At 39.7% G+C, this 23,832-nt stretch overlaps 1 protein-coding gene across 1 annotated transcript in view; it reads left to right on the forward strand.

The window, feature by feature from the left end:
• The window catches only part of LOC131677167 (F-box only protein 11), a 35,443-nt gene extending 24,406 nt beyond the window's left edge, over nt 1-11,037 (forward strand). Inside the window, exons 4-7 of the mRNA XM_058956857.1 lie at nt 10-254; nt 324-504; nt 573-1,647; nt 6,649-11,037. Of these exons, the coding sequence (XP_058812840.1) occupies nt 10-254; nt 324-504; nt 573-1,647; nt 6,649-6,778 (1,631 nt within the window). The 3' untranslated portion in view covers nt 6,779-11,037. The remainder of the gene's footprint in view (nt 1-9; nt 255-323; nt 505-572; nt 1,648-6,648) is intronic.
• Nucleotides 11,038-23,832: the final 12,795 nt, after the last annotated feature.

A 23,832-nucleotide genomic window follows, 5' to 3' on the forward strand; every position in this document is an offset into this window, starting at 1 on the left:
CCATTCCAGTGGGTGCGGCGGTTTGCGTTAGCGGTGTCGGGGCCAATCCGTTGATAAAGTACTGCGACATAAGTGATTGCGAGAATGTCGGTTTGTACGTGACCGATTACGCCCAGGGTACGTACGAGCACAACGAGATCAGCCGGAACGCGCTGGCCGGTATCTGGGTGAAAAACTATGCTAGTCCAATAATGCGCGAGAATCACATTCACCACGGCCGGGACGTGGGTATTTTCACCTTCGACAACGGAATGGTTAGTAGTTTTACAATTGCGCTCAGTTGAAGTTGATGAAGGTTACTTTAAAAAAAAATCTATTTGCAGGGGTACTTCGAAAAGAACGACATTCATAACAATCGGATAGCGGGCTTCGAGGTGAAAGCAGGTGCTAATCCGACGGTGGTCAAGTGTGAGATTCATCACGGTCAAACCGGTGGAATTTACGTGCACGAGAACGGGTTGGGACAGTTTATAGAGAATAAAATTCATTCCAATAACTTTGCGGGTAAGTTTCCACTATTTCTTCAACCAGAATATACTATCTAAAGAGATCATTTCGTTTCATATTTGTAGGTGTTTGGATTACTTCCAACAGCAATCCGACGATACGGAAAAACGAAATCTACAACGGGCATCAGGGTGGGGTGTACATTTTCGGTGAAGGTCGAGGGTTAATTGAACACAATAACATCTACGGTAACGCGCTGGCCGGTATTCAAATCCGTACTACGAGCGATCCGATCGTTCGGCATAATAAGATACACCACGGCCAGCACGGTGGAATATATGTGCATGAGAAAGGCCAAGGACTGATTGAGGAGAATGAGGTATATGCAAACACGTTGGCTGGTGTGTGGATTACGACCGGTAGCACGCCGGTTCTGAGGCGAAACCGCATCCACTCGGGCAAGCAGGTTGGGGTGTACTTTTACGATAATGGCCATGGTAAGCTGGAAGATAATGACATCTTCAATCATTTGTACTCGGGAGTGCAAATTCGGACGGGAAGTAATCCGGTCATTCGTGGGAATAAGATATGGGGCGGTCAGAACGGTGGTGTGTTAGTGTATAACGGTGGACTGGGACTGCTAGAGCAGAACGAAATTTTCGATAATGCGATGGCCGGTGTGTGGATCAAGACTGATTCGAATCCCACGTTGAAACGGAACAAAATCTATGACGGGCGGGATGGCGGTATTTGTATATTCAATGGCGGCAAGGGAGTGCTGGAGGAGAACGACATATTTCGAAACACCCAGGCGGGTGTATTGATTTCCACGCAGAGCCATCCGATCCTGAAGCGTAATCGAATATTCGACGGACTGGCAGCCGGGGTGGAGATCACGAACAACGCAACGGCAACACTGGAGTTTAATCAGATTTTCAACAATAAGTTTGGTGGACTGTGCCTGGCCAGTGGCGTTCAGCCGATTACGCGTGGCAATAAGATCTTCAACAATCAGGACGAGGTGGAGAAGGCCGTCTCCGGTGGACAATGTCTGTACAAGATCAGCTCGTACACGTCGTTCCCGATGCATGACTTCTACCGGTGCCACACGTGCAATACGACCGATCGGAACGCGATCTGTGTGAACTGTATCAAAACGTGTCATGCGGGTCATGACGTCGAGTTCATCCGGCACGATAGGTGAGTGATTTTTCTATTATTAGGGTTAAAAGATAAAATGCATGTTTTCCTATTGTTACCCTACCTACGTAAACCTGTGATTTTGGAGCAGTGCAAAACGGGAAGTGTAAATCCTTTTTGTTGTTGCTTTTTTTGCTGGCAGCTGCTAGTATTCTAAGATGATCTCACTACTGTTTCCGAACGTTATGCATTCAGTGCACTGCCGGAAGGTTTATTGGTTGTCCACCTTAAATGTGATAGAATCGAAAACAGTCAATATAGAAATGGACGTTAAATGCAATGACAAGTTTCTTCTAGTTGCAAATCAATAGCTTTGTCATTTTAATGAATGCAAATGAATCAAAGCAGACAAATCTAGAATGTTTCGGTAAGCTCAAGTCAAGTTGTCGAAGCGGTACAGTGGATTTAAATTTGCGTCAGAGCTATCGGGCATGAATGTGGCCATAAAATTCGGATCTATTCTCAGTACAGTTCGAAATATACTCGGGAAGGTGTCGGATTATTAGGCATCCGAACTGGACCGTTAAGCAGTAGGTATGAACTGGATGTGACCAAATTCAAGGGATGCGTTCTTATGAACGATGAATCGTATGTCAAATATAACTTCAAGCTGCTTCCGGGACATAAGTTTTGTATTGCGAAAGTGTACGGAACGGAGATGTTCCCAAGTAATATAAATTTTTCTTTTGCAGACAAATTTGCCTGTAAACTGATGATCTGGCAGGGTATATGTAACTGTGGCGGTAAGACTCCGACTTTTATTACGACCAACAATGTGAACAGACGGTTATACATCAACGAATGTCTGAAAACCGTGTATTGCCGTTGATTAGGTCTCACCGTTTTAGGTTTTAACCAGATTTGGCGAGTTGCCACTGCAGTAAGAATGCTCTACAGCGGTACCATGGTGATGATTTCGATGTCCTTCACAACGACATGAATCCCATGAACTGTCAAATCGAAATATATTGAGGCATGATCAAAACTCCCGGCACAACTTGTACACCCCAAAAACGTCGTCGCAAGGGTGTCTCTGATCCCTGTTATATTCTGTTGGTTGGTCAAAAGCAAGTCGTTAATAGCAATATTGTTACGGTTCCACGTCCAACGTCGTTGCTTTGGTTGTATCTATCCCGCTTTCATCCCAGCTTGAGCAAGGAGACTGTCGAAAATATGACCAAAAAACTACTAAATCTGCAATGGGGATATTATTATTCCGACACCTTCCTTGGCGAAACAGATTTCAGCTGCCAAGCTACGAAAACCCTTGTCAGTTGGTACAGCTCGCCACCCTAGGCATCCGGAGGGACTGCTCTCGAGCCCAGTTCGTCTCGCAGTTCCTGTGTGCCAGGGTGGATTGCTCTACAATCCTCGGACGCCTGGATCTTCAAGGTCGCATTCGAGTTGTACGCAATAATTCTTCTGCGATTACCTTTCAGGAGAACTAACACGGTCGTCAGAGTTGAACTTCAGCGTATTTTTAATAGTGTGGCGAGGGTCTTTGACTTCCATTTGAGGAGGAATTCGATAAAAGCTTAAATATTGTCCATCCGTAAATGTTATTAGTTTAAGCAACACCATTAGGGCCAAGGGTTCTGTTGGTGACGATACAATAAATTAAGTCCTGTCTCAAAACTAACAGAGCGTGTGTAGTTAACGCAAATAGGTTGCAGAAATTGGTTGTTGAAACAGCCCGATTGTGCATTGATAAATAACAATAACAAAACCAATGATAATAATGGCATTTGGACGAATGATATTCGGGATAATGATCTTCGGACTAATGATTTTCATGCTAATGATCTTCGGGCTAATGCCATTCGGGTACATGTGACATTCGGGTGAATGGCATTCGAGTTTACTTATTTGTCTTACCCCGCTGTGCTTTCTTACATCGTAATTTGGCATAATGAACGTTTGGCATACCGTACATTAGGTATAATGGACATATGACATAATTTTGAGATGTAACTACACTGCAGGTCGTTTGGTATAACGAACATTTGGTCTAATGATTTGTATCTTCAGGGATTAATCATATGGCGTGCTCCCGTCCTACACAAACATATCACTTCTCCATATCATGAAAACTCCTGCTTTATGTAATTTCTCCATACGTGCAGACCTTTCCGCGAGCGAATTGCCGCCATTCAAAACAGCGTTTCAATAACTAAACTTATTTGGTTATTAACCTTCTTTATATCATGAACTGTTGTTTTGAATTATATGAAGTAAAAAATACTATCCAACCAGTCCAATTACATTACAGGGTTTCGCTGAATTTAAAAAAAAAGTTACACCTACTGAACCATCGGTTTCTATACTGCTCTAGTGTTCGAGGCATAGCTGGTATAATGCGGCTTGGTCGCATAATCGAAACCGAGAATCCGAAGCGGAGTAAAGTCGCTGAGGATACGCTGGGCAAGGTGGCCGCCGACCTGTTGTCAGAAGCGGCGGACCCTTACAAGCAAACCCGTGGTCCACATGTTTGCCTCGATGACGCAAACATAGGGGCTATGATTTAGTTTAATTCCGACGGAGCGGTAGATATGTCGGACAGCACGCGGCTTGAAGCGATGTGGCGTCAATATTATTTATTTCGATAGGTCAGGAAAACAAATTCTTGCGAAACACTAAAATAATTAGCTTGGGTTTGCGACAAGTTTTACTATAAAAGAACAGGGTGGCTTTTCAAAATGGTTTCATTGCTATGATCTGTCAAAATTAAATCACAAACCGCTGGGAACAAATCAAAGTCAAGTGTAGGTGAAAATATTTTCTTCTTGAATAAAAACCATGTAATAATGGTTAAGTGATATTGTAAAATTTTAAGAACTATAGAGTAAGAATCCAAGCGCAGTGTATTTTTGGCACTATGAAGGAAACAGAAGTCCGTTTGAGACATAACGAAACTGCTCGATGTGAATCGAAAGTTTGTGTGGTGACGCATGAAACGATTGGAAGTGGAGCATCAAGACGTCCAGGATCAAAAAGGCCTCGTTTTGTACGGACAAAGGCATTGAGTAAAGCTGTGGTCAACAAAATACGTAGCAATCCGACCACATCCATGAACCAAATGGCTAGGGACTACAGTCTTTCACGTAAGACAATCTAGTGAAAAAAGATCTTGGTTTGCATCCATACAAACTCCGACGACACCAGCTTCTTTCTGAGGCAAGGAAAAAATGAGACTGGAAAGATGCAAAATTCCAAAAAAGTTGGTTCGCAAATCTTCCTGACGTCGTCTTTATCTATTCGGATGAGAAATTATTCGATGTAAACCGCAAACTGAACCATCAAAATGATAGGGTACCCGCTAAAAATCTTGATTCCATTAATCCCAGCGATAAATGTATATAACCGGATTCGGTTATGATTTTGGCTGCAGTTTCTTCAAATGGTAAAAATCTTCCATTTTTCGGATCTTGGATGGCGTGAAATTCAATCAGTACGTCTACCTGGAATTTTTATAGCAGAAAGTTTTGCCATGGATCGAGAATGAGTTTTCAGACGCTGAAATTTGCTTTACCCAAGACTCGGCACCAATACACGGGGCAAAAAGCGTGTTAATGTGGTCCCACCATAATTTTAAGCATTTTTGGATCAAGGAAAAGTGGCCTCCTTCATCTCCAGATATTAACCCACCTTTTCCAGTGTCCCCAGAAGGTTACTGCAAATATTTAAATCGAAAGGCTGCCATTTCGATAAAAATAAAAGTGAATAAATCTCAACTTTGCAAGAAACATTTCGCCAAATATTCAGAATTTTTTCATGAATTAAAGAAAATATTTAAAAAAAAAACTTTAAGGGACCGCGCTGTATACAATTGGTAAACAAACATGCAGCGGAAAAATTCGAAGCGACACGAAGTCACTCAGAGGATTCACCGGACGAGGTGACAGGTAACCAGCACTCGTAAGTGCGAGTAAACCTGTGATCCACTCGTTTACCCGTTATGCTCAAACATATGGGTTTGTTGCTAGTTGCAATTGCATATCTATGTAACAACTTCCCGCGGCAGCAGAATACACACAGAAAAGCATTTACCCAAAGAAACACGCTGGTAACAAAAAACGTGCCAAACGACTGTTATACTCAAGTAGTGTTTTCTTGTGTGTGTGTGTGTGTGTGTGTGTGTAAGTTGACAATCCTATCTCCCACTAGCAAAAGCAAAAATAATATATTTAATATAAATATTTTTTTTAAAGAATCTCTAATTCTCTAATCAACTAAGGCTGTCTGACAATTCTAATGCAGAAGCTAATGATGTGACCATCAATAATACGTCAGACAACCTTAATTGACCCCCCTCGACACCAGTTTGGTCTGGTAAGCCAAGCCGTAACATGGGTGAGAGTTATCGAATAGGAGTTGAGAACAGTTTGAAACAATATCTGATGTTGTTCCAAATGTACATGATCGAGACACTATGTCTTGGATCCGCCATCGAGCCTAGTTTGCATACCATACATAACTAGACTCACTGTTCTCCGTTCACCCACATACTCAAGTAGTATTTTCTTGAACATAAAAATAGTTATACCAAAACACCCTCAGCAGTAGCACAGTTCAACATTATGCCAAATGACCTTACTTCTCGCCAAGTTTCAAATTATGCCTGTTTCCCTGAAGATAACAAAATTATGTCCAATGACCTTCAATGAGATCAATTTTCAAAATTATGCCAAACGACCATTATGTCAAATAACTGTTCTGCCAAATATCCGTTATGCTAAATTACTATACCCAATGACCTTAGGCAAAACGGCCTTATGTCAAACGACCAAGACTTCTCTAATGCTTACTTTATGTCAATTTTTGCGGGATTAAGAAACAATGCTTATGGATTTCGTTTTCGAAAGTTTTGCAACTACGAAAAATCAAAATTCAAGCGCTGCTACTAGGTATCTAGTTCCCAACGGCTTTTGGTTTGTTGGAATACGATGAACGGTAACGAGTATCACATTCGCTAATCTTTCCATTTAATTCCTTTCCTCATAGATTCTTCTGTGATTGTGGTGCCGGTACCCTCACCAACCAGTGTCAGCTACAGGGCGAACCGACGCAGGACACCGACACGCTGTACGACTCCGCGGCGCCAATGGAATCGCACACGCTAATGGTAAACTAGGGACTTGTTATATTCATAATACTAAGCTAAACTGAAAGTCGGAGTGTGTAGCCCACTCCAACAGAAGAAACAACAACCACCAGTTGGACTCACCGTGTGTTGTTTGGTGTTGAAGATTGTACGTCGGCTTTTTATAACTGTGAAAGGAAACAGGTGACAAACTACACCCCCCCCCCCCCCCCCAAAACCAATCTAAACCAATAAGTATTTGTTGAATGGCGGTAAACGATGAATTAGAGAAACTCGATAGTGTATCATGATTCGTACTCGTTCAGCTGAATAGTTCTTTCGTTTCGATAATAGTTATTAACTAATCAAACCACAATCATGAGAATGTACGCTAGGTATATGCTACTTATTGCCATCAGCTCACTGCTAGAAATACTCCTCATTCGCAAATAACTTGCTATAAAACATTCGTCACCCATCCGCTGCGCCACTCGAGAAACTCAAGTTGGACCAGTTCTAAACAGCAGTTTAAAATGTCTAATACAACACAGGCGCACACGATATACTGAATCTCGTTTCGTTTTACTCTACCACTAGTGAAAATATGGCATAGGTCAACAAAACAAAAAAAAAACAAATCAAATTGTGTGCGAAAAAACGGTTTAAATCAACCATCATGAAAGAGAATTGGGTGGTTCTGCTTTGGCGTGCTAAATTTAATTTTTGTTTTTTTTTGTTGTAAAGAAATTTAACAGTTTTTTTGATGGATCTGTGTAGTGGTGCACTTGAACAAGTCTATGTCTGTATTTTCTTGTAAACAACCAAAACGCAGTTTAGCGAAATTGATTGAAACATTGTAAGTATTATGTCTCGTCTTTTTAAAGGGGTGGTTCCAACGTGACTGCCCGTCTGTTTGTATTCTGTATTTAGAGACATTTTCTCTTGTTGTTTCCGGAAGTATCCGAAACTACTACTCTGTGTACATAAAGTGTAAATTTAGGTGTCGCGTACGCGACGAAACACAAGCGATATTATCTCTATTGTACTGTACTGGAATGTGTATATGTTTTTTAGTTAGGGTTTTTGTTTTGTGCTCCACCTCATTTGTGCTGTTCAGGTACGCGACTATTTCCCCTCCCCCTAGACGGAGAGTTCAAGTTCAGCCGTGAAAGCGAGCCGTGGATGATTTCATATTTTAGCTAGTTTTAAATGTTCCCATCCAACCTTCTCTCAAAAAGAATTCCGACTAGTTGCATATGTGCAATTTGGTATTAATTTGTAGAACTGTCATGTGCGCGTTAAAAGAACACTAAATAATCTGTTTGTAAGCAATAGATTTGCATTAACACATCATTCGAATATATTAGTATAAAACAGACGGGTCCTTTCCGATTTATTTGAATTTGTTTGGGGTTGTATACTGCCGTTCTACGCATAATTGTCCCATGTTGCTTTTTGGTTATTTTCACTTTTTTTAACCAAACAGTACTTTTTGATGTATATTTTCAGAAAACACATCCAAATCATAAAGTTTGTTCGAAGACTTCGTGAAAAAATACCAAGTCTGTTTGTCCCATTGTTGATATTCTACGCATAATTGTCCCACTAACAAAAATCCCAAAAAAGTGCGCAATAAAAAAATAATTACGTAGCGTTTAGTTAAGAAGTACATTACGCTAGATGTCGGGCACTGAAAAAATTGATGGAAAAATACAGGATCATTAAAAATGGCAGTGGCAATATTAATCACAGCAGTGAGAACAATCCTGTAAAGCTCTTCATAACTATCGTCGCTTGCATAACATGGCGAACGCATTGAGGATAATGAGCCTATTTTCGCAATGTTTCTATTATCACGCTACCCATTTGAAGCCGTTGGTTAGTGCAGCGTTTGCTATCTTTGTTCAACACATTGGATCAAATGGTAAGGCGACAATTGGAGCACTCGATTGGAACTTTAGTTGCGATCAAACACTAGCATTTCATCGTTTTTAGGCCATTTGTGTTATTAGATTGGTTCTTAAGAACGAAGCAAGGTTGTGAATGCCAAATTAATGCACTCCATCGAGTGTAGGCAGAGTAATTAATGATCTTGTGAGGTACCCTTCTAAATAGTGTAAAAATAGGTACTTTACCCTATGTCCAATTTTGATAAAGCAACAAATCTCCCGAGTAACAGAAAAACTCACGACATACACTTTTGTAAAAAAATGAGTTATGAGCATCATTTACAAAGATCGTTATGGGACTGATATGCGTAGAACTTTCCGGTTTCCGCTCGATTTCTCGGCATAACAGTCCCACTTAACATTTTTCTTAAAAACTAACGTTAATTGAATCTCTATAATAAAAAACTGGACTGATTATAATGAAAACGATTGCCATGAACGTAATTTTGGACAATAAAGCTTTATTTGTTACACCGTATCCCTCCAGATGGCTAATACAATTTTCATCTTCAATCGCGTTTTTCTCAGTTGCCAGTTTTGCAACATGGGACAATTGGGCGTAGAACGGCAGTATAGTATCCTATAAAACCATTATTCAGATATAGCGTTCCGTCTGAAAAACTCACTTCCCAAAATGGACTGATCATCAGACAAATCATTTGCCAGAATGAACTGATCCCCGCAAAAATCTTTGCTAAAATCAACGTTTGCTCAGAATGAACCATATCCCAGAAAGAAAAGATGCCGAAAATATTCAAATTTAGTTTTTCCGCACGTAATTAACTATTCGCATCAGAAATTTGAACCATGTATAGATATGTGAATTAGCTTTCTTTTACATTTAAGAACGACTCATTACCTGACAGACCTTTCAGGGAAACTCATTGTAACCAGAGATGTTTCCTTCTTTTAAACATGAGCTGTTCTTATCAGCTTAATTTCTTTCGTTTTTAATTTCTTCGAAATTTTTAATTTGCTTAGGACAATGTTGGCCTGAATTGTGTCAACAATCGACATGTTCAATGTTCTAAAAAATTGTTAGAAGCTTGAAATTAATTCAAAGGTAACATAAATTCACTTTTATTATCTTTGTATTACTCACTGTCTTGACCCTCGGTTGGGATCTTTAATTATACTTTCTCAGCGGTTTGGTATGAGTTAGAAATGAATTTTTGGGGAATTCTATTCTGGAAGCGGTGCATTCTGGAATTTAGTCCATTTTGGGGAAAAAATTCTGGCAAAATGTGTCATGCATGGTTTCCAGAAAAATGTTACACAGTCAACGTTCGTCTATTTTGAATTTGTACCACGAATCAGAATATCATTAGACATATGAGCAAATTTGGCTCATGCTTCGAATATTGAAAACCATGATTCGTGGTTCGTTCCTCTTATTGCACGAATTTCATTCCTCATATTGCACGAATTTGTGAATTTAGCAACCATTATCATTATGCAGTCTTAAGAATCGCGCCCCTTCAGTAAATTTTCCCCAACCCCATTCAATTTCAAATCATCCCCTCCTTCAGACAATCTGATGCTGCTCCCAAAACGGGTCAATCACCGGACCGGATTTAAGACTGAAAGAACCTCAAACCACACCCGACAGCCCGTTAGTTAGCCCCACAATCACATCAGTTGACAATATGCTCTCTCTCTCTCGCTCTGTTATCGCAACGACGGCTTGCAGGTCTACTGCCAATCTACTACTGCCTCCCACGCCCATCGAATTCCTACCCCTCACTGTTTATCCCATTCACAACGTACAGCACACATCGTCGGTATCTATTTAGTACAAAGTGGAAATAGTACAACAGGTTTTTTTTTATTTCTACGCTACGTTTCATGAGCTTCCTTCGTTCCAATTACTACTTTGAATACTAACCAAGAGAAGTGGAAAAAGTTGTAAACTGTGTCCCCAGTGCATTTATCTGTGTTACAGGCTAGGTTTTAGGCGGCAGAACCGACCGATTATTATTATTATTATTTGTGATTAGTTTTACTTAGAAACGAGAGAGATGAATGTGTTCTACTTGTACCCGTTAGCTATGTTTTTATTTTCATTCGACGAATTACATTATATAGCTATGTGTTCGGTTTTGTACTATTAGTAGTTTTATGATCCGCTTACATGTAGCAAGTATGTAAACACGTATGTGAAATTTTAACTGTATTAATTTTTTGTATGTTTATAAAATTTATACTAGATTGCAATTGTACTGAGTAACCTAGCGTAAGTGTGAGGGAAGCAAACCGCAACGAAAGAGGAGAGTTTATCTGTAAATTATTGTATGTATGTATTCACCAACACAATGCACCTTTTTGCGCTAAAAAAACAAGCTTCTTATATACATTTTATAATCTATTGGTTTTTATTTTTCGTTCAATTCACTACACTGCACAGTGGTCCAGATCGCTAATTTAGGAGGAATTTTTACTTTCTGACAAACCTGTATAATTTAGCCGTATCATGTCTTAGGATGAATTTGTGTACTTTAGAAGATGCTTCTTTTTATTGGAATAGTTATTAGGGTGGTTCTAATTTATCTAAAATACGAAAATAAACTTTTTACTGATGAAAGATAGAGCTCCACAGTCTTCCACAAAGTTGTAAAGTAACTTATTTTGAATAAATTTGTTGAACATATTAAAGCTCTATCTCTTTTAGTTTTTGTTATACAAGAAATTTAAAAAAAAAGATTAGGGTGTTCCTGAAAAAAACGTTTTTTTAGTATAACTTTCGTATCTTTTACTTTTTGTTAACACAACCTTTGAACAGCTTATTGAAAACTTCAAGCCGAGTATTTTTCTCCAAGACACCGAAGGTCTAACTTTTTTCTTTAAAAAGTTATGGACACTTTTCGTTAAAAAAATAGCCTATTTCAAGGCTCAATATCGCTGATGCGGGCACCTAAAATTGAATTCTGTTTCCACCACATGAAAGACCATACTTATTAGTATATTTGAGCAAAAATTGGCGAATACGATATTTTTTTAAAATTTGCAATTTAGATTTAAAGTTTGTAGTTTTGCAGGTTCAACGCATTAAAGCATTTACACACATATCGTTGTATTATGAAAAAAGCCACTTTCAAATATCATTCTCTCATCGCAGCAAGCTTTGCATAAGTGAAACGACTGTCAAAAAAGGTTTCTGATTTTATTCGTTTTAAATAAAACTAGTAAATATGGATATTAGTCGAAGAGAGTTGGCGAATTTGCTTATTGCTGGTAAAAAGACAGATGAACTGCTTAAGTTCATTACAAGTAGTAATCCAAATGTAAAATTGAGACTTGTTAGTGCTCGGAAGAAAATAAAAATCTTCATGTTGGAATTTAGAAGGTTGTGGATTCGGAGTAAGCGCACGCAAATTCGGTTTGAGCTGGAAAATTTTGTGTGGCTTGAAGGAAAGCTAAGATTCGAAGTCGAAGGTAAAGGTAAAGGCCGAAAGAGGAAACCATTTTCCGAAATATGTCGCAGAGCCAAAATAAAAAGATTAGGAAAGTTGCGCGATAAGTATTCCACGGAAGAACTTGGTTTAGCGTCAGCCGTCAACGCTAATTCTACTGGTTTCCGTTTAGTTGGCAGACAAATCGAACGATTGTCGAAAAGTCCCGTCAGATCTACCGTAGAGAATTTAGGATCTATGGCTGTCCCGATTGCAGAAGCGTTTACTGCGGAGGAGGCACTTAGATTTATTTGTGAAAATGATTTTTCTAAGGCGCAGTACCAAAACATACGCAGCTCAGTTATACAGAAGGCTTTGGACATTTATCCCGCGTATAATAAAATAGTAGAAGAAAAGAAACTATGCTATCCGATCGGTATGTACTATTCTCAAAGATTCGTCCCTGAATCAACAATTTTTTTCAGGAATTTCTGTTCAGCCTTCTTGTGCGTATGTTCCCCTTCAAGCTCTTGTTAACCATACCGTGGAACGACTCATCTCGTTTCTGAATATTGGAGTTCTACCACTGCATCCTGAGGATAATACGTTTGTTATCTTTAAGTGGGGCTGCGATGGAAGCAGCAACCATTCCCGGTAGGCAACATTATTTTTCTTCTAAACTTTGACTGACAGTCTCTTTTCCACTTGAACATAGATACAAGCAAATGTGCGTTGACGAAGATGAAAATGGAGAACTATTCGAGTATAACGATTCGCATATATTTGCTCTATCTATAGTACCTTTACGTGTAGTTAGTCGCCGGAAAGATGAGTCAAGAGATTGCATTCTTTGGAATAATGATTTTCCATCTTCAGTATCCCTGTGCCGACCAGTAAAATTAATTTTCAAGAAGGAAAATCCTGAACTAACAAAGGATGAAGTTGCCGCGATGAACAAGCAAATCGATGAATTAGTCCCGACTATAGTAAATGTTAATATGCGCAAGATTCCGATTAGTTCAAGCTTCATATTTTCCATGGTTGATACGAAGGTAGTGAATGACGTAACAGGCACACCGTCTCAAGCGTGTTATATATGCAAACGCTCCGGAAAGCGATTGAATGATCCTTTACTGGAAGCCAGCGATCCACCGGATAGTTTATATGTTTTTTCACCTTTACATGCATTAATACGAGCAATGGAGTTACTATTGAATATTGCTTACCGTTTAGCTCTAGCAAAACCGCGTTGGCGCGTAGGCAAAAATACCAGCGAGCATAAGGAACGACAAATAAAAATTCGACAAGCGTTACGTGACCGTTTAGGTCTTCGTATTAGCGAACCTTTGCCAGGTGGCGGAAATTCTAACGATGGTAACACAGCTCGAAAATTTTTCAGAAACCGAGATGTCGTTGCAGAAGAAACCGGGTTGGACGAAATGTTGCTAGAACGTATGTATGTGCTATTAACAATCATCAACAGCAAATTGGGAATTAACGCGGATGCTTACCGGAGTTACGCCGAAGATACACGATTGCTTTATGTACGCCTGTATGGTTGGTACGCTCTCTCACCAACCGTGCATAAACTCCTGGTCCATGGAGGAAGCATTATTCAACATAACATGCTGCCAGTAGGTATGTGCAGTGAAGAAGTTCAAGAAACCAGGAATAAAAGTATTCGCAGATTCCGAGAATTCCACGCACGCAAATTCGATCGACTCGTCAATCTTGATGACGTTTTCAAGAGACTTCTTGTTTCATCAGATCCTATAATTTCTCTTAAATGTAAACGTCGAATTCAACGAGCACCGCTGGATATACCTGAAAATGCAATGCATCTACTTTTGAATTAATTGGCATTGAATAAATTCTCCTTATATAAATCATAAATTGTTGTCATAGCCAAATTATTTTTAATGAACACATTCTGTATTGTTGATATGTAAGCAAAACAGAAAAGGAAATACAAAGGCTTTAGGCAATTTCTTTTATGTCGCTATGCGATAAAATTTAAAACTTTGGTTAGTAAATTTAAAATTACATGCTTAAAAAAAATATTTTCCAATTTTTGCTCAAATATACTTAAAAGTATGTTCTTTTCTATGGTTCAATCCGAACTTACTTTTATTTGCCCCAATCAGAGATAATGACATTTGAAAAAGGGCTATTTATGAGCGAAAAGTTTCCATAACTTTTGAAAGTATAAAGTTAGACTTTCAGAGTTATGAAAAAACGTGGATTGAAGTTTTCTAAAAGCTGTTCAAAGGTTGTTTTAACAAAATATAAAATTTCTTTCGAACATTAACAAGTCTCAATTTTACATTTGGATTACTACTTGTAATGAACTTAAGCAGTTCATCTGTCTTTTTACCAGCAATAAGCAAATTCGCCAACTCTCTTCGCTAATATCCATATTTACTAGTTTTATTTAAAACGAATAAAATCAGAAACCTTTTTTGATAGTCGTTTCACTTATGCAAAGCTTGCTGCGATGAGAGAATGATATTTGAAAGTGGCTTTTTTCATAATACAACGATATGTGTGTAAATGCTTTAATGCGTTGAACCTGCAAAACTACAAACTTTAAATCTAAATTGCAAATTTTAAAAAAATATCGTATTCGCCAATTTTTGCTCAAATATACTAATAAGTATGGTCTTTCATGTGGTGGAAACAGAATTCAATTTTAGGTGCCCGCATCAGCGATATTGAGCCTTGAAATAGGCTATTTTTTTTAACGAAAAGTGTCCATAACTTTTTAAAGAAAAAAGTTAGACCTTCGGTGTCTTGGAGAAAAATACTCGGCTTGAAGTTTTCAATAAGCTGTTCAAAGGTTGTGTTAACAAAAAGTAAAAGATACGAAAGTTATACTAAAAAAACGTTTTTTTCAGGAACACCCTAATCTTTTTTTTTAAATTTCTTGTATAACAAAAACTAAAAGAGCTTTAATATGTTCAACAAATTTATTCAAAATAAGTTACTTTACAACTTTGTGGAAGACTGTGGAGCTCTATCTTTCATCAGTAAAAAGTTTATTTTCGTATTTTAGATAAATTAGAACCACCCTAATAACTATTCCAATAAAAAGAAGCATCTTCTAAAGTACACAAATTCATCCTAAGACATGATACGGCTAAATTATACAGGTTTGTCAGAAAGTAAAAATTCCTCCTAAATTAGCGATCTGGACCACTGTGCACTGTTTAGTTCCAATTTAGGTAGAAAGAAACATTCCTTTAATTGTATTGTTTTTGGTTTCTCTTCTTCATCTGTTCTGTTTCGATGTCCCTTTTTGTTACCTCACTTCGGTTCATTCGTGTTTTTTTCATCTGTGTTTCCTTTGTTTGTTACACGTGCTAATAACAGGTTCATTCCGTTGTCCTGATTTTTGCTAAAACATCGTATAGATACATGATTGAATTATAGGTTTATACAATCGTGAGACTCGTGCGTTCCAAGTATTTCTTATGTGTTAATACCAATTGCAAAAAGTGTCGACAAGACACTGTAGATCACGGCAATCGGGTTCTTTCCTTATAACTCCGAGTTTTTTAAAGTTTCAGCGAAGAACAGCTTCCCTTCACGTATTTAAACGAGGGCGACATCATTCATGAACAGTGAAAATAGTAGCGGACAAAGCGTACTTCCTTGAGGAATTTCAAAATGTTTGCAATAGGATTCTGACACATTGCAACCAACTTGAATAGCGATTTCACGGTGAACAAGGTAGGACCGAAGGCAACGGCAGAATCGGGCAGTGCAACCAAGTTTATCGAGCTTCGTTAACAGTATCTCATGGTTAACAGTACCAAAAGCAGCCTTAAGATCTGTGTAGATCGTACCCGATTAGAGTTTTTTGGACGTTTGTTCAGTGCAAAACGATGTGAAGTATAAAAGGTTGTATCTCAACCGATCGACCGGGGAAGAAAACGTGTTAACAAGTGCTGATGTAGTGCCGGCTAGCTGACAACAGTATCTCGTTGATGAGTGATTCGAAATATTTTTGATTCTACTTTTGACTTTTTGAAGGAATTCCACGAATGTTCTCGATGTTGCATTTGTGCACCGGAAACATCACTGAATACTTCCAATCATGAAGAAATCCGGCAATCGTTGTCTCTACTTCGTCATTGTAGATCATCCTAGAAGGAAGATCCGTTCCCTTCTTCATCGTATGAATCAGACGAAAGACCAGAAGCTCTTCGGAGATGTCGTCAGATTCCAAAGCATGACCAGGGAGCCTTCCTGGGAGGTTGTCATTTTGGCACTGATGTTTCAACCACTGTCAAGCAATTATCCGTTGTAAAAGTCATCCGCTTGATAATGTAGTACACTGCAGTCGACCAGCAACAGAGACCGGCGCAGTGGTACTAGATCAGTTTTGCAAAAATTACGACGATTGTTATTCAAAGGAACGATCCCACTGGAAGCTACACCCCCAGAACACTCAGTCAGAGCAATCCTATTCACGAAGACGAAGTTAGGAAAACGAGATTGATGGTTGGAGATCATGCTTACTTGATTAGTCCGTGAAAAGCCATCCCGTTTAGCAGTAAGCGGTTGGCAGGATTTTCTGTCGAGGATGACGCTGTTCCCATAAGTCGTGGTTGGTTCTAATCACCAAGCACTATCATCACATCGATTCCATCTGTCCGAAAAGATGAGCGTTTCCAATAATGTAGAGGGAACTGCGTTAAATTTTTAGTCATTTTGCTGGCAAAATGTTAAGAGCTCCAATAAAGTAGCTCTTCATCGACGTAGTAATCTTCGTCCGAACAGCTTCAATGCTCAATGCACTATCCACACACAGGAGCCGACAAATGCAGAAGAAACAGCGAATTAAACACTGTTGCTATCGCTTCGAACCGTACGACAAACCACGTAACCATCCCCGAAGAGCTGCATCGATGTACTACGATCATCAAGCCCAGTTTCTGTCAGAACGTTAGAGTCGTAGTCGCCGTCCTCTGTAGCTAGGTACACATTCTCGAATTTCATCTTTAACCCTCTGACATTTTGGTAATATAAATGCAAACCATCAGCTCCACGTGCCAAGTGTTCCAACATATTGCAAGGATGTGATGTTCCCGATGGCATGCTAAAAAACCAAGAGGTTTACAGGAAAGCGACAAGGATCTCGTCTCGCCTGAGAAGAGAGTTCAAAAGACCCCCTTACGGTATCCGAATGCAGGACTGGGACGACTAAGCTGGTCGCTGGCGGGTAGCTCGACTGTGTCGGACGGCCTTATTCTGCGCGGCGTGTGACGTGAGGTGACTAAACTCACCTCACTTTACGTGACTTTTTTCACCCGATTCTGAGAGTCGACTCGAGTGAAGTAAGATTCCCCATTGCAGTTAAATGGGCGTCTCACGTCACCCGAAGTGACTCTTCAGAATTGGGTGAGAAAAGTCACGTAAAGTGAGGTGAGTTTAGTCACCTCACGTCACGCGCCGCGCAGAATAGGGCCGGGAGTGCTCGGGGCTTGCGTAGTACGGCGTCCCGGTCATGGTAGCGCAGCGTAGATTAGTTTGAGCAGTCTTTACGACGTTATACTTCCTTGAAACGGTGACAAGTTGTGCATGAAATGAGTTCAGAAGTCGGTGATGCAACTTGTACAGCTTTTACCCATCAGCTACTTTGTCACCATTGGACCTTCCGAATTATCAGTAAAAATCCGTCGGTTTTGTCCAGGCACACGATTTTTTTTATTGACGTGTGGATCAATTTCCGATACTGCAGCCCCTCAGACCAAGTAGACGGAGTAAGGGTTAGCTATTTTTGTACTGGATCAAGGCCGATCTTGAACGACACCAAGGACAAATTTGGGGTGTCCTTACCCTTTGGTACTAAATGCACGATATCTGTGAAGCCTTCAACGTTCAAACAAAAACAAAGAATTTTCTGAACGTCCGCTGTCGGTCTTTATATGATAAAAACTTGACAAGTGTGATGGAGATGCTCCAGGAATAATAAAAACAACGGACAGGTCTTTGATACCAATCACGCTTGTTCCATGGTCAACCGTAGCACGTACAGGCTGGCCTTGATTTCCATGTTAACGCTTCACTCCCAGTCTAAGCCAAAAAGGCGTACCCGATTGACTGCGAGAGCAAACTGGTTCATACGTTCGATCGACGTTACTTTGGCACACAGGCATACAGTTGACTTTTTGGCTCAATGATTCAACAAATGAGAAAAGTTGTTGAATATGACATAACTTGAGCGTTTTTTCAAAACGTCATATCTGCAATGAGTTACTCTCTTTGTTTACTTTCTCTTCTGTTAATAATTCGGTCACTTTAACATTTATCCCTCAGCTCTTTGCATAATATGCTAGTTAAAACCACCGTCTTTCGATCTGTACTGTAAAATAAGTGAAAAGTGTTATAGTGACGCCGTAAAAATCGAAAGAGAAAGTATAAACAGAGAGTAACTCATTGCAGATATGACGTTTTGAAAAAACGCTCAAGATAAAAGGCTCAGCCGGTCCATGTCTTCCAACGAGCTTTTTAACGTAGGGTTCTGATTTCAGGTTCGGCCAAAACACTACATCCGCTCCCGTGTGGTACTTCCGGCTTAAACATTTCTCTTTCTCACTGATGATCTGCCAAAGGTTCTTCTTCGAAAACTTGTGGTAGATATACACCATTATTCTTGTTTACGACGAATGCGATATTCGTTCGAAAGCGATTCGAACGAATAGTAAGCCCATTTGATTTTGCTGTCGTAAACGGGAATACAAACCACTTTCGAACGAATCTCGTATTCGTCGTAAACAAGAATAAGGGTGATAATGTAGCTGCTTACCACCTCCTTCCCGAGGGATGTCAAATATACGGTCCCCAGCCAGTCGTTGTCGCCAAGGGTCAGATATGCCATACCGTCCCTCATCACCACCACCATAACGCGTTCCGCCGGAAAAATCTTCTTGATCATTGTCTTCAAGCGCTGCTTCTGGGTGACGATGACCACGTACTGGAGGTATTTTTTTGTTTATTTTCCTAGGCATGGAAGGATTGATTTTGGCAGTTTCCTGTCGCTTTGGCGCTTCAGCTACTGTTGCACTTTCCGGACGCTTAGGACCATCGGATGGCTGGAAACGCGCGTACTATCTGTGCTCTTTCCTTCGTCCAGCAATGCGAGGCTCTTGTAGATACCGGATCTGTTGTATATCATCTGCTACATGAAGTAACTCACGATGGCGGATTTTTTTTTCGTCCCCAGATGCAGGTGGTAGTAACCCTTTAACGGGAGTTTTTACTGTTTCGGCATGCCTGCTTCAAAACTACTGATATCGCTGGGAAAGTTTGGCTGTAAACAATGATTGGCGATGCAACACACACATACACTAGACACATAAGAAAAGCTAAGCATACTTGATTATCAACGTGTTTTCTGATTGACATTTCGATGAACGCTCTAGTACTACACGAGTTAGTACTTCTTGAGCCACGGGATGCTCGGAGTCCATCGCCTCAATTAGTTTCTGCTCATACTATCTGTGAAGGAATTTTTATAAATAGGAATCCAATGTTGTATCTACACACATTTTGTGAAAACGTGCATTTAAACCAACCAGATGTCATCAACATAGAAATTGGCCCAAATAACTGACCATGTGTATTACACGAAACATTGGATTTTGTTAACTCTTTTTGTTCGTTTATTAGTAGTTGATTTGACACGGCTATGCATGGTAGCTTGACTCAGTCGGGGTTTTTTTTTTATTTTTTTACAATATGTAATTGAATATTTTAGACGCAGTTGTCTGCTGCGTGTTGAAATTCTTTCTCTAGGCGGTGAAATATTTTCAGTGTTGTTCACTGCAACTTGACGTTCAGTTGGTCTGCCTTTTCTTGAGTTATTGTACTGCATTATATCAAGAACCGTTTTAGTTTTTTTTGTTCTGACGGGTCGCTATTGTGTATCGGTCTTCATTGCCGTTTGCTTTTGTGGTGCTGGTTATTGGTTTGGAGGCGCTAGACGTAATCGTTGCTTTGCTGTTGATGTTGGCAGCCGGTTTCGAGACACAAAATATATCTGATATTGGTTGGTCGTTGTGGTTTAGCAGAATATGCTGTTTGTGGTATAGATTATACAAAATTGTTTTTTTCTTTGCTGCATCCTCCGTATTATAAGATCATCGGGGTATGTACATAGCGTTATTTGCGTATATAGAGATAATTTGGATTTGCCGAATTTTCACCACATTCACCACCACAGCACCGTTGGAAATACATTGGAAAAAATTCCTATAATATTCGTCAAATTTAGCCTTTCCGTATTTCGACATGAAGCGTTTTGATGTAGTCTGAACTAGTGCGCGGTTTCAACGATGCCGTGTCACGTACAAATAAATGAAGTTTTCTCGGAGTAGGGTCAAATTTATCTTTTGTTGTTCACTCATTTCTCTGCGCCGTAGAGGTACAAAGAAAAATCGCTGTTTATACAGTGTGTAAGTAGCAGAGTGTGTAGGTAGAGATGGTTTTTAGCCTCAGATATGATCGAGATGAGAAGGTAGCAGGAACCGGTTTAATGTCTTGTCAGAAGCGTGATCCATGATTCTCCAAATGGATAAATTCCAAAAATTTACGTCCTGCAACACTTCCTTAGATATGAAGTCTGCCAATGTTTTGTTGCCACCTGCTTGGGCTATTTTTATTCCCTGGAGCGCAATCCTGCTGTAACATTCATTTGCATTGAAGTTAAGTGGTTATATACAAAGTTGAGAGGGAAAATGACCTAAGTTTATAATTTTTAAGCAAAGAAAGGTGGATAAAAAAATACACGGCAAAAGTTGTACCGCAACGTAACGTCAAACAAAATTAGGCGAAAAAAACACTCAAGGAGCTCGACAAGAATCTACCGGTGAATCACGATTGTGTCGTTATAAATGACGAATCGTTTTCGGACAAATTTTTGAACATCTAAAAAATTAAAAGAGGTCGAAGTTCGCGTAAAAGTTCCTAGTTTGGCCAGCAATCTTTAGCTGCAGACTGAAAGGTGACAATGGAACTGTAAACAAAGAAAATTTGTGAAAAGTTTTTGTCTTCAGAAGGTTTTTGCGTTTTTTGAAGCAGCAGCTTGACTGCCTTTTCTGGTCCGACTTGGGGCAAGCTACTGCTATTCAAATTTGACCAAACAATGGTATCCCTGCGGTTCCCAAGGAGTGGACCAACACTTCGGAGCTAATGCCAATGGAGGAATGAGACTGCACGCAACGAGAAAAGTTTCAAGTGAAATAGAATTTGTCTATCTTGGAATTGGAAAGAAAAAAACAGGCGCAAAGGATGATGAGCCGTGTTTAGGGAAAAGTTCGGGAAATAGTTTTTAATAAAAAGTAAGGCCAAACTAATAGTTTTATCACAGACTAACAGACATAACACTATGAGGGAATTCCCTCAAAAAACATCGATCCGACAATTTTCCCAGAACACTAGCTCCACCTTTTATTCAGAGTCCCAAACACTCATTTACTGGTGGGTTGCCCCTCAGGCTTGGGAACAATTTTTCACTAGTGGTCTGTCCCCCATATGCTTGTTCATATGTCAGTGGCGCCATAATTTCAAATGTGGCCACAGTCCCAACTACAAATATTTTTAAAATGGCCGTTTAAGCGGGCGAAGGTTTGTTTTTGAGTGTTATGTCTGTAAGTCTGTGGTTTTATGGTGAACTTAAAACCCTGTACCGCATATCCGGTTCATTAAAAATTAAGTATATACCGCTGTCTTATTAATCTCGTAGAGATCAGAAGCCAAAAAGCGCATTGCATGCGACATTCCACCCGCGTTGCGTCGCTCTAACGTGTACGTGTAACATATAGACACAGCAAAGTTTCGTTGCCCTCAACTGCAAGTGAAATAAGTGAACCGCAAAATAAATTTCGCCTATTACCGGACAATACAATCGCGATTGACTTTTCGTAGACCAGTCTTAGACCTACAGTGCGCGAGGTGGAACAGTTGATCAAGGTGCAAATGGAACTTGTGCTTACAGAAGTGTTACACATACAACTACATCATACGAGACAAGCAGTGCTAATAACGTTCAACTCTTTATCCGAGACAGAAAACAGCCTAGCGAAGAACAACACGCAACACGATGTTGAATATGAAAACATCACAACCTCGTGTATATGGACCTTGATCTGATCCGCTCTCTAGCACGGATTATATCAAATACATCATGTTGAAGTATGGAGAAGTGGAATCCGCAAGTGGTGAGTCGCGTAGCACAAATCAAATTGTGCTCACAAAAACAGCGTGGTAGTTTGTGCCATGATGTGCCATGGTGTTCAGTAAAACAAAAGCAATGGTTGCTATGATTATTTAACTACACTTTGTTGACAGTTTTTGACTTGTCATAAGTGTGCCTCATTGTGCCACACATTGTGGTATTACTGTGAATCGTAATCGTATATAGTAGATCGTATCGTAGATGATACAGTGTGTTCTAAGCGACTCACCCCTTGGTAATCCGTCACAAATGACACTTGGTGTTTGGGTAGTACGAATGTGGCTGAACTAACCTACACCGTCTTACTTGGCTTTTGAGGGCAGATCAATATGTTAACTACATACAAAGAACTCTATGCACATACCCTGAGCGGACGCCTACGTACCAGTTCCGTAACCAGACGGCACACTACGGTAAGCCATGTGCCAAAACAATTAAAGGAAACTTATCTACCACGGTATCCCCAAGCCAATAGCTAACATACCTAGGAAAGAAATAAACAAGAAAACAGACGGCTATACCAAAGTCACTCAAAACATAAAAAGCATCAAAAATCTAGCAGCGAAAATCAAAGCTCCAGCGACAACGACATGGGCACAAACATGAACGAGGGAAAAGTCACCACCAAGAAAGAAAATTTAAAACCAGAATCGGAAAGCAGTGCGCCCAGAATAGACGGTATGATTTCTTTTCTATTATTTTTGATAAATTGTGATTTATTATTTCCTGTATTGTATGATATCCGAAAAAGGCGAATGTCCCTTGGGGTTAAGACCCTAATAAACAAACAACAGGACCAGGAATAAAACGAACAATATTTTTTCGCGAAAGGATTGTCACTAAAAACAAAAATTCGACGAAAAAAATCAAATATTCCTGCGAAGTTACTACATATTTTCGTGTTTTATTAATTCCGCGGTAAACCTTCCGACAGTCGCGTCGTTATCTACATTTAGGGGACTAACCGTCGCTTGTATTGAGCTTTCTCGTCATTTGATATTCCTTGACACTGGCAACGTTGTCATGTTGCCGCTTGAAGCTCGTAGATGACACAAGTTGTCTGAGCATTAATTGTAAAATGGGAAATTGATAGGAACAATGAGATGGAGTGCTGATGTGTATTCTCAGCTCGCACTTGGCGCAACAACGGATAAAGATGGACGCACGAAGCTGTAATTAGTCTCTACTGCACAACCGGTAAACGTGCATCGCATAATTGCTCACTTTTCATGTATCCTTCGTATCGGCACTGTTATATTCTGTTATTATAGGGAATAGTTACCATCAAACTTGTTACTGTGCACTTTTATCGATTACCAAAATGTAACCAAAAGCAAGTAAAAACACTACAACCCAACTTTATTTCTCCCCTCATTGTACATACCTTTAGAAGCCCTCCAAAAAGGTTAGACGAAATCCGATTGGAATTGTTTAGAATTGTACTCAAAATAAAGAAACAAAACGAAAAAATTCATTACTCCAAAATATTTGTCAGCCACCAAACCTGGACCTATGCTGCGTCACGGA

This window comes from Topomyia yanbarensis, chromosome 1 (assembly GCF_030247195.1).
Source record: "Topomyia yanbarensis strain Yona2022 chromosome 1, ASM3024719v1, whole genome shotgun sequence".
NCBI lineage: Eukaryota > Metazoa > Arthropoda > Insecta > Diptera > Culicidae > Topomyia > Topomyia yanbarensis.